At 37.5% G+C, this 14111-nt stretch overlaps 1 protein-coding gene across 1 annotated transcript in view; it reads left to right on the top strand.

The window, feature by feature from the left end:
* The window catches only part of LOC117910648 (exocyst complex component SEC5A-like), a 43792-nt gene that overhangs the window by 17705 nt on the left and 11976 nt on the right, over positions 1-14111 (top strand). The window contains exons 7-11 of the mRNA XM_034824757.1: positions 2585-2689; positions 3305-3379; positions 3741-3878; positions 3984-4175; positions 4366-4509. Coding sequence (XP_034680648.1) covers positions 2585-2689; positions 3305-3379; positions 3741-3878; positions 3984-4175; positions 4366-4509 — 654 coding nt within the window. The remainder of the gene's footprint in view (positions 1-2584; positions 2690-3304; positions 3380-3740; positions 3879-3983; positions 4176-4365; positions 4510-14111) is intronic.

Here is a 14111-nt window from a genome sequence, read left to right as displayed (position 1 = left end):
AACAAATGTGTGTGCATGTCTGTGGGCAGTAGGATGCTCTATCATCTGTGTATTTATATCCATATATGTGCATGTTCTTTATGACCAAACTAACTAATGCACTCAGACAATACACACACAGCCCTCTACGTCACTTCATTGTTAGTTTGCTATTTTTTATGGTCCCATGTTTACTCTTGGTTTGGGTTTCCATGGGCATTATAGGATCTGTACATGAGCTCTTCCTGGATGGTGTGCATTAAGGCTTTGGATCCAAAGGGAAGATGCTCTGAAAGGTTTTTCCTTCTTCACTGGAGCACAGGGATTGGGAAAATGCTACTTTTGAGAGTGGCATCTCTAATGTTTTGATTATTGAATCCAAAGACAAAGCTCACCTATTTTAGTGGGTCTCTGAGTAAAGTTAGTTCACAGGTTTAGTCAAAGGTTATATTGCAATTTTTGAGAGCGATTTAATTTGTTTTTAGCTGTTGTTGTTTTTCAGAGAAATTCTTTCCTTGTTGCAATGTTTTTATTTTCCACTGGAATCTAAGACTTCTTGTCCCCCACTCCCCTTTTAATCATTCACTCCTAAAGACCAAAAAGAAAAAAAAAAAAAAGGGAAAAGAAAAAGAGAAAAAGCAAATAAATTAGGAATTTAATTTCCCCCTTCACCATGATAGTTTATTATATTTCTTTGAGTTTCATTAAATATTTTTCTAGGCTCAAAAATTGATTTGGAGAAGAGTGACCTTATCTCGGTTGGGAGGGTGGATAATTTGGAAGTGTTGGTGTTTGAGTTGGTTGTTAGATAGAGAGGCTTCCTTCTAGATAGTTGGGACTTCTATAGGTGCCAAATTTAAATAAGTAGCGGTATGGGATGTAATAGATGGGATATTTCAAAAAAGTTGACCATGTAGAAGAGATAGTGTTTGTTAGAAGGGGGAAGACTCGCTCTAATTAGTTCTAGCTTGCTGATCTATTGGATGCCCTTGTTGGTGATTTTGAGAAAGGTAATCTTAAGGCTAGAAAAGATTGAAAGAGACTTCCTGTAGAGGGGTGGAGCTCTAGAGAAAAATCCTCATTTGGTCAAGGAGTCAATAGTGTGTAGGGCTAGAAAAGAAGTGGATCTTGGCATCAAGAATCCTTTTGGTCTCAATATTGCTCTCTTGGACAAGTAGGGTTGGAGGTTTGCCTTAGAACAAGAGTCCCCACGAATCATATTAGTATTGGGAAATTTGGGGAATGAGGAGGTTAGTGTTCTGGGGTGATAAGGGAAGGTTTCAAAGTAGGGCTGTGGAAGGCCATTAGGAGAAATTGGGAGGCTTTTAAAAAGAGAATTCACTTTATTGTGGGGATGGGAGGAGAGGAAAGTTTGGTTCGATAGGTGGTATGGTGAGTCATTGCTAAGAGAATCTTTCCCCACACTATTCACCTTAGCAAGCTCCAAAGATGAATAGGTAGCATATATGTGGGAGCAGGAGGGCAGCCGGTCATTGAAGCCAATGCTTTCTTAGAGAGTTCCATGATTGAGAGCAGCGAAGATGGAGGCCCTTTTGCAAAAACTTCAAAAGCAAGTGTTGATTTAGGACATTGAGGATAGGATGGCCTAGTTAGATTCGAAGAGTGAGAAGTTCTTAGTAACAACATTCTACTCATTTTTTGCATCAGGGGATTCAGAGTCTTTCCTAGCTAGAGGTTCTTGGAACTCTTAGATCTTTGACAAGAATGATTTTTTTCATGGGAAGCCATGTGGAGAGGAATATTGACTTTGGACTAGTTGAAGAGGAGAAGAGTGTCCTTAATGAACAGATGTGATATGTGTAAAAGGGATGAAGAATCCGTTGATCACATTTTTTTACATTGCATATTAGCCGGAATCTTGTGGTAGCGGATTTTTCTTTATTTGGGATTTGATTGGGTGATTTCAATAAGACCAATGTTGTTAAGCTGGAACAGGCACTTTGTTGGGAAGAGGCGAAGAAAGTGTGGTTAGCTGCCTCTTTGTGTTTTTTTTGAACAATCTGGCAGGAGAGAATTTGGAGGGCATTTGGAAGTGTGGAAATTTCGGAAGGATCACTCAGATCCTTTTTTATGTGCAGTTTTTTGGATTGTGTTGGACATTGCACAAGAAAGTCATCTATGTCTATGTTGGATTTTGTTGATTGATTAGGTTCAAAGTAGACTTGAGAAGGATTTGCGCTTTTATTTTTCTATTTTTTGCTTGGTACCCTTTGTACTTTGGTGTGTCCTTGTTGTAGCTCTTTGTAGCTTCTCTTTTTATACCTTATACATTATATATATATATATATATATATATATGCATATATATTTTCTTTGTGCTTATCAGAAAAAAAGAAAAAGAAAAAAGAATAAAATTCTTCTCTTATCCCAAAGATCCATGTCAGAAACAGCAATTGTTTCTTGAGATATTTAGGTTTGTCTGGTTTATTGGATTATTTGTAATATGCTTTGATATCATTTTGAATGTTTCTTATTGAGACTCATATGGAATGACAGTTGATCTGAAGTAGTTGAGTAGAAAAAATACCATTGACCCTTGTTTCCTATGTTCCTACTTAATTATATGGTGATAATTCATTTTCAGGTGGAAATATTAAAACGTGTTCTCGAGGAGGTTGAAAAAGTAATGCATGAGTTCAAAGGCATGCTTTACAAGTCAATGGAAGATCCACAAATTGACCTAACTGATGTAAGATGATTGTTATTATTATTATTTTAAATATTGATTCATAAAGTTATTTTGTATCTTTGAACAGTATGCTATATGCTGAACAGGAAGTCATAAAAGTGTTCTTAATCTCTCTCCTCCACCTATTTAAAAAATCCCTCTCTTCTTGAGTGATTATGGTTAAAATTTAGAAATTGAGGAATTCCTGTTTTTATTTAGGTTTATATTTTGAAAGTGGTTAAAGGATGAAAATAGTACACAATGAATAGTAGTTACCTGATATTGTGCCTATATGTGAGGACAAACTAGTTTTACCCAGTACAAATTAAGGAACATGAACAACAGAATACAAGTTCATGGCCATGGTTACTTCATAGTTACTCTGCTACATTGTCATTTAGAAGGTCCTTTTATTTTTTTCTTTGATAGGAATTTGAAGGCCCTTCTATTTTTTTGTCTTAAAATTTTGACCATGTGTTCATGAATTATAAGCATGTGCCTGCACATACCATCAGCCATGCATTGCTTGGTATAGAGCACTGTCCCTATATTATTTTTAATATTGAAAGGTGGCTATCTAGCTAGTTACGGCCTCTATTTTTGTTCTATTACTAATAAATTTTATGCGTTATGTAGCTTGAAAACACTGTGAGGTTGTTGCTGGAGCTCGAACCTGAGTCAGATCCTGTATGGCATTATTTAAATATACAGGTTAGCAAAGTCTCATCTAGGTTGTGCTACTGATTTGCTTCCAGGGAACCCAATAATTAATGTGGTATTAGATTTGTTTTTATTATACTCAACATATTCATCAAGTTTTGAGGAATTCAGCAGCTTGACTGGTAATATCTGTTGGAGCTAATACCACTGATCTAGGTTCAGTTCTCTTTTTGAGATTGAATACCATCTTCACCTTCTAACTCTACTAACGACTAAATACCTGCCATTTCTAAATGAAAGTTAAAAGTTTTTCTCAACAGATAAGGCTTAACCTCTTCTGGTGAAAATCCCCCCTTGGTATAATGATTTGAAGGTAAAGTTGTTGAGTTCATCATGTTTATCTCTTTGACAGAATCATAGAATTCGAGGTTTGCTTGAAAAATGCACCTTAGATCATGAATCAAGGATGGAAACTTTGCATGATGAGATTCGTGAAAGAGCTCTTTCTGATGCAAAGTGGAGGCAAATTCAACAAGATTCAAATCAATCTGTAAGTGCAATCATTAAGAAAGATCATCTTGTAATGATATGAGAACTAACCAAAGGCTGGTAGTGAATAATGAAATTTACCTTTGCTCTCATGTTTCTGCATCAGTCAGAGGTGGACTATTCTCTGACTCCTGGAAACACCAATCTGCTGGTAGATTCACCACAAGTAGGCTTGACAAGTGAAGAAGTTGATGCTCTTAGAGGAAAGTATATCCGCAGGCTAACTGCTGTTCTTATCCATCACATACCAGCTTTCTGGAAAGTAGCACTTTCTGTTTTCAGTGGGAAGTTTGCTAAGGTATGCTGAGCAATTTATTTTCCATATAAATTCTATGAGATACAAACGACAATGAAATTATATTTTCCAGTATGAGATATGAGATAAACTATGATTAGAATATCTGCATTTAAAAAAAGAAAATATTTATTTCTTTTGTATAAGGTCAAGTATTGCCTTCATTTTGAATGTGTTTCTTCTTCCATTTCAGTCTTCCCAAGTTTCTGCGGAATCAAATATTAATACTTCTGCAAGTAAAACTGAGGAAAAAGTTGGAGATGGGAAGTATTCTAGTCATTCTCTTGATGAAGTTGCAGGAATGATACGCAGTACTATTTCTGCATATGAAGTCAAGGTAACAATTCTCTCTAGCATTACTTGTTTTAAACTGTTATGAAATGGTAAATAATGTGTTCCTAAGCACTTGCAAAGGGGTCTTTTGAGATTGAGTTTTTGTTTTACCTCCATTAAACCTTAGGCATTTTATAATACTGGGAATAAAAACAAAAGATTTATCTTGTAAGAAAAAAAATGAAGGATTACTGAAAGTTGATACTTGGAGATTCCTGGAAATGAGCATTATTGTTTTCTTGATTATTTAGTTCATTATCCATGAGGGGAAATACATCATCTATAGAACAAAGGCGTATTGGATGAAAGGGAGAAAGTCCACATTTTCTATAAAATCTAGGCATGATGGCTTCTACATTGTTGTGTTATTTTAAAATACCCTGTAAATTGAAGGAAAAATTTTATGGGATGGCTACCCGATAAGGCCATCTTTGCAGTGTGACTTAAAATGTTGGTAAATAAAGAAATATTTTCAAAATATATTTGTAGGTGAAATGTGGATGTTAAGGTGGTTGAGTGATAATACAAGTGATATATGAGAGGTGATAAAAGGTAGAATAAGAAACGGTTGCATTTGTTTGATGTGGCGCCAACTGAGGACAAGATGAAAGAAACCAGCATGGTTCCTTCATGTTTGACAATGTTTAGGAATGCACCCATAATAGGTGATTTGACTCAAGGTGAAGGTGCCATAAGCAAGTAGAAGGGGATAAGGATCATATGACCCACAATATAGTTGAATGGTGAGAGAATATTTGTGCAGCGAAGCCCTAGTAGTTGAGGCTTAGAATGAAGAATATCTCTATTTCATCCTTCTTTGTGGTAGAAGATTGCTGGAGTGCAATAGTAACCTTATGTAGATTGAGGACATTAATAACACTTTTTTTTCTTGGAACCTTAACTTCTGTCGTAACTTCACTAATGTGGAGATTGAGGACCTTGAAAGACTCATGTCCTCACTCACTTTTTGATCAGACACAAACATTTTGTTACCAAGGCATTAGCATGCATAGGGAAGGATAGAGATTCTACCTCCCTCTCTCTCTCTCTCTCTCCCCCTCCCTCCCTCCCTCTATATATGTACACACACATATAAAATAAGTTAAAACTGTATTATAAAGAGTAAGAGTAATTGCATGATTGAATGTGGTTACAAAATCAACAAAATAATGTAGGACAATCCTAGGGTGGTTGTCTATAATCAAATAGGTGGACTAGATAAGGTATTAAGAAGAAAAACTCGATAAAACTACAAAAAAGGAAATCTAACCTATATAGAAACTTAATAGAATATTTCTTTTGTAAAGATCTTAAATCTTCTAAATAATAGATTAAAGAAAATAGAAAATTTCCCTTTTAGAATTAAAAACTTAAATCTTTGTAGGAACTTCTTGTAATAAGAGTTTTTAACAAAGAAGATTTTATAGATTGTAAAAATGACTCATAGAAACATTAGTAAAATGGACCTTTTATTGAAAAAAAAAAAAAGTTTAGAAATATCTAGACTTCTTTAAGAAGAAAGTTTTAATGAAATGAATTCCCAAATTCTAAACGAGACTCAAATAACGATTACTTACTAATTATAAATCTAAACGAACTAAAAATCTGAAAGATTTCTTTTTCTTCCCTTTCTTCCTTTTCTTGAATACACCTTGAAGATTCCTTCTCATCAATTTCCCCTAATTTGGAGGAAACTCAACCTTGAGTTTCTGTAACCTTCCATTATCTACTAAAACGCAAAGCAATCCTTTCCCAACTTTCTTTTGTCAATAACCCATGCAAGTGAATGGATTATTCAGACGTGGTAACTGACATAAGGTGCAACTTGCATGCAATAAAGGCACTTTTTCATTCAAGCTAGAATGATAATAGAAGCAGCCTTTTAATTGACATCCTACCCACGTCAAGAGATCTACCAAATATGTTCTTGTCCATTGAAGAGACTAGTATTTCTCATCTCAACAAATTTAGTTGACATATTAACCAGATTTTCTTGAGCTTCTATGGCAACAAGGGTTGCTTGGAGTATCCAGGATTCTAGAATAGAAACATTCTAAAACCCTTGCTATAAATCTGTTTTCTGAAAAGCTACTACCAACATGGTGTTTGAAATATTATGAAATGGATGGCTCCAAAAGACAATGACACTAATTCATGAAGTGGCTGAGATTCCACCTTGGATGTTTTGAGAAGCAACATTCAACCTTTAATCACACATCCTTTACAGGTAGCCTTTGTTGAGGGTAGACAAATTTTGGATGCAATATTTGTAGCAATGTAGGGTAGATGAGAAAAGACATGTGGGAGAAGGGGGTTTTACCTTTAAGATTGACTTTGAAAAAGTTTATAATCATGTGGATTGGGAGTTTGTAGATCATGCTTTAGAAAGAAAATGCTCTAGACAAAGATGGAGATCTTGGATTCGTGGTTGTTTATCATCTTAAGTTTTTTAATATTAATAAACGGGTGTGCTAAAGGATGGATTAAGGCTTAAAGGGATTTAAGATAGGGTGATGGGTTTTCTCTTTTTCTCTTTATTATTGTGGTGGGCGTGTTTAGTAGATTAATGCTCGGAGTGGAGTAATGTGGTATCTTTGAGGGATTTTTTGTGGGTAGAAGGAGAACGAGGGTGATTCATCTACGGTTCATTGATAAAGTCGAAGGACCATCTTTTATAAACAGTTTCGTCTCCGACCAAAGGAAATATATAAAAGAATTCTTAAGTCTTTGGATAGACAACTCTTCTTCCTCAAAGGCAATTTTGTTCCTTGCCTTCCAAACCGTCCAAAAAAGACACAAAGGACTTGCTCTCCAAACACCCTTCCTTTTTTTTCCCACAAAAGACCCGTCCCAACCCAGAAGCGTTGCCTTAATAGTGGCTGGCAGCACCCACTGCACCCCGAAAAGAGAGCAAAGCAACGTCCAAAGAGTCTTTGCCTTGTCACAGTGGAGGAGAATGTGATCTATTGATTTTTTGTGCCTTTGACAAAGGTAACATCTGTTCGCTAAAGATCATCCTCTCTTTTGAAGTTGATCCAAGGTAAGAGCCTTTCTCCATGTTGCTTCCCACCCAAAAAAACTCACTCTAGGCTGCGCGTAAACTTTCCAAATGGCCGACGAAGGGGGCTGGAGGGCCTGAAACTAATGATTTGTAGAGAGACTTAATAGAAAACTTCCCACATTTAGTCTCTCTCCAAATCACCCTATCTTCCACTGCTTGCTGGACTCTCTTCCCATTAAGGCCCAAAAAGAATCTGCATACCTCATCCATCTCCCAATCATTAAACGGTCTGGAGAAAAGCAGGCTCCAACTCCCCCCACCCTCATTGGAACACCACACATCTTTGACTCAAGCATCCTTGAAGATAGCCAAAGCAAATAAAGAGGGAAAAGAAACACAAAGAGGTTCATCCCCACACCATTTATTTTTCTAGAATTTCGCCCTTTTCCCATTTCTCACTACAAAAAAGAGGCTACTGCTTACAACACTCCATTCCTTCCTAAGAGTTTTCTACAACCCCACACCATACCCACTCCTCACTTCCTTAAAACACCAACCCCCTTACTCCTACCCATACTTTCCCCTAATCAATTGATTCCAAAAAGCCTCTCTCAATTGCAAATCTCCAGCTCCATGTACACAAAAGTGCCTTATTGAGGGTAGGAAGACACTTTACCCCCAAACCCCCTTTGCTCTTATCTAGGCAAACCAAACCCCACCGAACAAGATGAGGTTTCCGCTCAAGGGCCCCACCTTCCCACAAAAAATCCCTCTGAATCTGCTCTAACCTTAATCTGACCTTTCTGGGCATAGAGAGCATAGACATGTAGTAAATGGGCATACTCGCCAAAGTACTCCGAATCAAAGTGATCCTTCCTCCTTTGGAGATGTATCGGCTCTTCCATCTAGCCAATTTCTTCCGCATTCTCTCCTTCACTCCATCCCAGACAGCCACCGATCTAAGAGGCGCACCTAATGGCAAACCCAAATAAGTGGACGTAAGACTTCCAACCTTACACCCAAGATCTGCAGCCAAAGACTTCGCATTTTCCACACTACCCACTAGAGTTAGCTCACTTTTGTCCAAATTAATTCTCAACCCCGACATGGCCTCAAACCACATTAAAATCCAACTTAAATACTACAATTGATCCTTGGAAGCCCACAGAAAACCAAAGTATCATCAGTGAAAAGTAAGTGAGACACCTTGAGATGACCTCATTGATGTCCTTGGAAGTCCATCACTCAAGTCTTCCTTGTCTTCTCTCACTTCATTCACTATTCAGTGGGTGATGGCACTAAAATTCGATTGTGGGAAGATATTTGGTGGGGTGACCACCCTTTTTGTGTAATTTCCAAGCCTTTATAAAGTGCCAAGGTCGAGAGATTCTTGTATTACTTTGGTTTTCATATCATCTTTTTTCTCTTTATGGGTAAAAGATGTAAGAAGGTTTAGAGAGCAACTCCATTGTGCATCTTTTGGACTATATGGAAAGAAAGGAATCGAAAGTCTTTCAACAATGAAGAGCAATTGGATCAAGCCTTGAAAAGTTATTTTCTTAGAAATCTGTTTGGGTAAGGATGTACCAAAGTGCACCTTATGTTTGCCTTATATTCAAAAGGTGAATGCTTTTGGGAGTTATGCTTTTTTCACAATGCCTTGGCGCATTTGGGACCTACCTTGCTTCAAGGCACGCCCTGAGGCATATTTCGAAAATGCCTTTGAAAACACTGGCACTGACGTTATGGATTAAGTTGTTTAGACTTGTAGGGATCGATTAGATTCCACTAGAAAGTGTGGTGGAGATGTTGACTATTGCTTGCCGGGGTTTTGGAGGTCTTCCTAAAGGGAAGTCACTATGGGGTATTGCTATTCTCATGGTACTTTAAACCATATGATGGGAGAGGAATGCGAGAATTTTTTTAGGACAAATGGAATACTTAGGAGGTTATGTGGGATGTAATCTATTTATCCTCCTCTCTTTGGGCTTCTGCTATTGCTTCATTTGTGGGCGCCCATTTGAGCATTATACTGCTTGATTGGAATATGGTAAGCAGATCTACTAGGTTGGTTGAGGGGATATTCCTTATATGGATGCCTCCTCCGATGAGTTGAGCGAAGTTGAATTTTGATGCATGCTCTTTGGATAACCTAGGACAATTGGGAATTGGAGCAACACTTATGGATCATAATTGAAGATTAGTGAAAGCATTCTCTAAGAATGTTTAGCGAGTGTAGCCTTTGAGATGGAGATTTTAGCATTAATGGAAGGACTAAAAAGTTTCAACTTTCTAGTAGAAGGGGATTCTACAATAGTGCTATATTGGGTAAATAAGGGGAGGTGGAGGTTTGATGGATGGCTATGCCAAATTGTTGACGTACAATATCTAGAGTAGATGGTTTTTCCTACTTTTTGACTTGAGTTATGTAGTCATTGTGCTTGGGGCAAGGGGATTTCTCATCTTTCTTTGTACCTAATCCATGATAATAACATGTTTGTTTCTGATTTGAAAAAAAAAAAAAACAAAAATACCTTTGACCATGGCTCATCTTTGAAAGAAGCTTCATAATATTTTCTAATTGCTTCTCAAGTTTATTATTTTTGATATACGAAAAGCCCACTTGTTTATCCTCTTGTTTAACCCTATGGAGCTTTGTTGTTGCTAGTTTTTTACACCATCCACATTATTATTTTTGATGCCTCCTCCAATGAGTTGAGTGAAGTTGAATTTTGATGGATGCTCTTTGGATAATCTAGGACAATTGGGAATTGGAACAACACTTATGGATCATAATTGAAGATTAGTGAAAGCATTCTCTAAGAATGTTTAGTGAGTGTAGCCTTTGAATTAGAGTGGCAGTTGTATGCTTCTTTCATGGGCGCTCTTAATACAATTTATGTTGTGCCTATCAAAAAAAGTATGCTAGTATGTTTCTTTCTTAATAGTTATTCACACATACTTTTGTATTAAAAAAGCAGCTAGTTGCTTTCATTTTGTTGCATAAATCTTTTGAGCAAGATGTACTTTGCAAATGCTTGGAGTGTAATGGCAGCTGTTCGAGACAAAATATCAGTGCACATAATGATTGCTCAAAATCAACCTTAAATAAGCTTTGCTGCCCTATCCATGATCTTCATCCAACTAGAATCTAGAAGAACTGTAATATTAGCATGAAGAAACATTTTTGTCCTTTCAAATTTGGGAATTCTCAAGCTTTTAATCATGCAAGATTTTCCCTATTGTAGTCCTTTTATCAAAGGTTCCAATCATGCTTTCCTATTCCAATTCCTGCAAAGTAAGCACCATTTTTAATTGTTTTTTCTCTGGTTTCTTAATTAGTGGAATTTTCTTCATTGGATGGAGGATCTTCTTACTCCCATTCTATTCAAGTGTATTGGTATTGGTTTAGCCATCATGTAGGACTCTTTGGGCAAAAGGTTATGATCTTCTAAGAATAACGGGCAACTTTCAGCCGCAAAACATTACGACATATCACAAGCTCAAAATTATATTAAAATTAAATGTTACTAGACAACGAGAACTCACTGAAATAGAGGTGCCTTCTATGCATTCTATTTGATAGGGATTTGGATACTTTTTTTTTTTTATAGGCAAAAAGAGGACATGTATTAAAGGCACCTTAAAACAGGTGAAATAAGTACACATGAAACATACAAACAAAACCTAGTAAAGACGAAAAGGTAAGGAAACCTTCTCCTTACTAGGAACCCAATCAATCTACAAAATCTAACATAGAAAGAGTGTGGTCCTTGATATACATCCTAGCCCAATTCACAAAAGTATACAAAAGTGCAGATTTAATTGCTTGATTAGATTGCTCCACATCATTGAAATCCCTTCTATTCCTTTCCTTCCAAATAGTCCACCACAAGTACAAGGGAGCAGCCTTCTATGCTTTCTTCCGTTCGTTACCCACAGAAGAGCCATGCCAATCCAACAAATTCCTTTTAATTGAGGAATGCAAAACCCACTCCACACCAAAAAGGGTGAAAATCAAACTCCACAACATTCTTGCTTTGGAACAAAAAAGAAGCAAGCGATCCATCTCCCATTCCCAACTGAAAGTGAGATCTACTCCTTATACCCTCCCATTAATTTTTGATGGCCTTCCACGCCCCAACTCCATAACTTTCCCTCACTTCTCTCGAACACCACTCCTCTTCCTCTGCTCTATGCTTCCCTATTATGATTTGTTTCCATAAGGACTCTCTTTTTGTGGCAAATCTCCAACACCACTTCCCAAGCAAAGCTTTGTTGAGAATTACAAGGTTACGAATACCTAGGTCCCCCTCCTTCTTGCCTAATCGAACTAGATTCCAATTCACTAGATGAGGTTTTTCCTTTAGAGCACCACCTCCATATAGGAAATCTCTTTGGATCTTTTCAAGCCTTAAGCTAACCTTTCTTGGGATGACGAATAAAGACATGAAATAAATCAGAAGACTTGATAAAGTGCTTTTGATCAAAGTAAGTCTCCCCCCTAGGAAAGGTATTGTCTCTTCCACATCGCTAATTTTTTTTTTAATCTCTCTTCCACTGCATACCAAACCCTAGAAGATCTAAACGAGGCTTCGAAAGGAAGATCCAAGTAGGAAGTGGGCAACTTCCCTATTTTGCAACCCAACACCGAAGCTAAATTCTCCACATTAAAAACCTTCCCCACAGGAATAACCTCACTCTTATCAAAATTAATTTTTAGTCTAAAGATTGCCTCGTACCACATAAACACCTGACTCAAATATCTTAATTGATCATTGTTAGCTTTGCAACAAATCAAGGTGTCATCGACAAACAAGAGGTGAGACACAATCATCCCCTCTCCACCCCTTCTTCCCACCTTAAAACTAGAAATGAAACCACCATGCTTAGCTTTGCTCAATAGCTGACTAAGAGCTTCCATAGCGAGTTAAAGGGGCATCTTGTTTCAAACCCCTAGAGCTTTGAAAGAAGCCCAAAGGAGTTCCATTAATAAGAATAGAATCAGTGTTAGAATTGCTGCCTCTATTAATTTTTTTTTTTTTGATAGGCAAAAATAGAATTTATTAAATGTTCATTGCCTCACTTAGAGCTCAACTAATCAATAAAGTCTAACATGAACAAAGTGCTATAACCTATGTATACTCAAATAGACACCCAAAACAAAACGTAAACATGAAGGAATGTTTGATAACTTAGTCCCCTTTTTCATTGTTTTCAAAAGCTTTCCTATTTCTTTCTTTTTGGATGATCCAAAATGAGCACAAGGGAGCAGCTTTTCGGTTTTTTTCCTTTTCTTCCCTACAAAAGATGCATGCTAGCTTAAAAGAGATGCTCTTAGTGTGGAGTCCATCACCTATTCTATCCCAAATAGAGCAAAAACAAGTTGCCACAGCATGACTACTCTCAAGCAGTGAAGGAGGATTTTTATTTATTTATTTATTTTATGATGATAGATAAAGTGAAAAATATATTAAGAAGGGCTGCTAGAATAGCAGCCCAAGGTATACAAAAAGTATATAGCTACCACCAACCACCACCACAATAAACCAAAGTTACAAAAGAAAAGGAACAAAACCAACCCACCCTCACCAAGGGCCCAACCAATCTAGAAAGCTAAAAAGAGTTAGAGGAACATCATCTAAACACCCCCTTGCTTCCAACCAAAGACAAGAAACAAAATAACTTTTTAGCCTTTGGATAGAGAACACTTCTCCCTCAAAGGCAATTCTATTTCTTGCTTTCCACACTGTCCAAAACAAACATAATGGTCTAGCTTTCCACACCTTCCAACACTCCTTGGCCACAAATGACCCATCTCACCCTAAAAGAATTTCTTTAACCAACGACACCTTAAAAAGGGCAAACAACAACTCCCACAAGACTCTTGTTGTTGCATAATGGACAAGGAGATGATTTATGGATTCTTCCTTAACATGACAAAAAACATCTATCTGCCAACGACCACCCCCTTTTCAGGACCTGATCCAAAGTTAAGACTTTTCCCCATGTCGCCTCCCAAGTAAAGAAACTGACTCTAGGATGCACCCATGCCTTCCATATGTTGCTCCAAGGAAAAGAAATTGAAGTCCTCGACTCCAAAGCCATACAGAACGATTTCATGGTATACCTGCCATTCTTATTCTCTATCCAAAGTACCCTATCTTCCTCGTTCCTGTACACCCTCATCCCCTCCAAGCATGAAAGAAACCTCTTTGCACTTCCCACTTCCCAATCACTGAGGGGTCTAGAGAAAGCCGGGCTCCAACCCCTCTCCCCAAGGATAGAAGAATTCCACACATCCTCCACCCATGGATTCTTTGAACTTGCTAAGGAAAATAATGACGGAAAAGAGTTACACAACAGACCATTCCCACACCACTTGTCCTTCCAAAATTTGACCCTTTGTCCATTATCCACCGTGTAGGAGATTCTACTACTCACAAGCCCCCACTCCTTCCTTATAGCTTTCCACATACCAACACCAAACCCCTCCCGTACCTCCCTAGTACACCACCCCCTTTCTTTTTCCCCATACTTCCCACTGATAACACGCTTCTAAAGGGCTCCTTTTCCAATAGCATAGTGCCAATTCCACTTGCTCA

This window comes from Vitis riparia, unplaced genomic scaffold (assembly GCF_004353265.1).
Source record: "Vitis riparia cultivar Riparia Gloire de Montpellier isolate 1030 unplaced genomic scaffold, EGFV_Vit.rip_1.0 scaffold802_pilon_pilon, whole genome shotgun sequence".
In the NCBI taxonomy this organism is placed as follows: domain Eukaryota; kingdom Viridiplantae; phylum Streptophyta; class Magnoliopsida; order Vitales; family Vitaceae; genus Vitis; species Vitis riparia.
The sequence above is the reverse complement of the archived record's forward strand: the minus strand, read 5'-3'. Positions and strand labels throughout refer to the sequence as shown.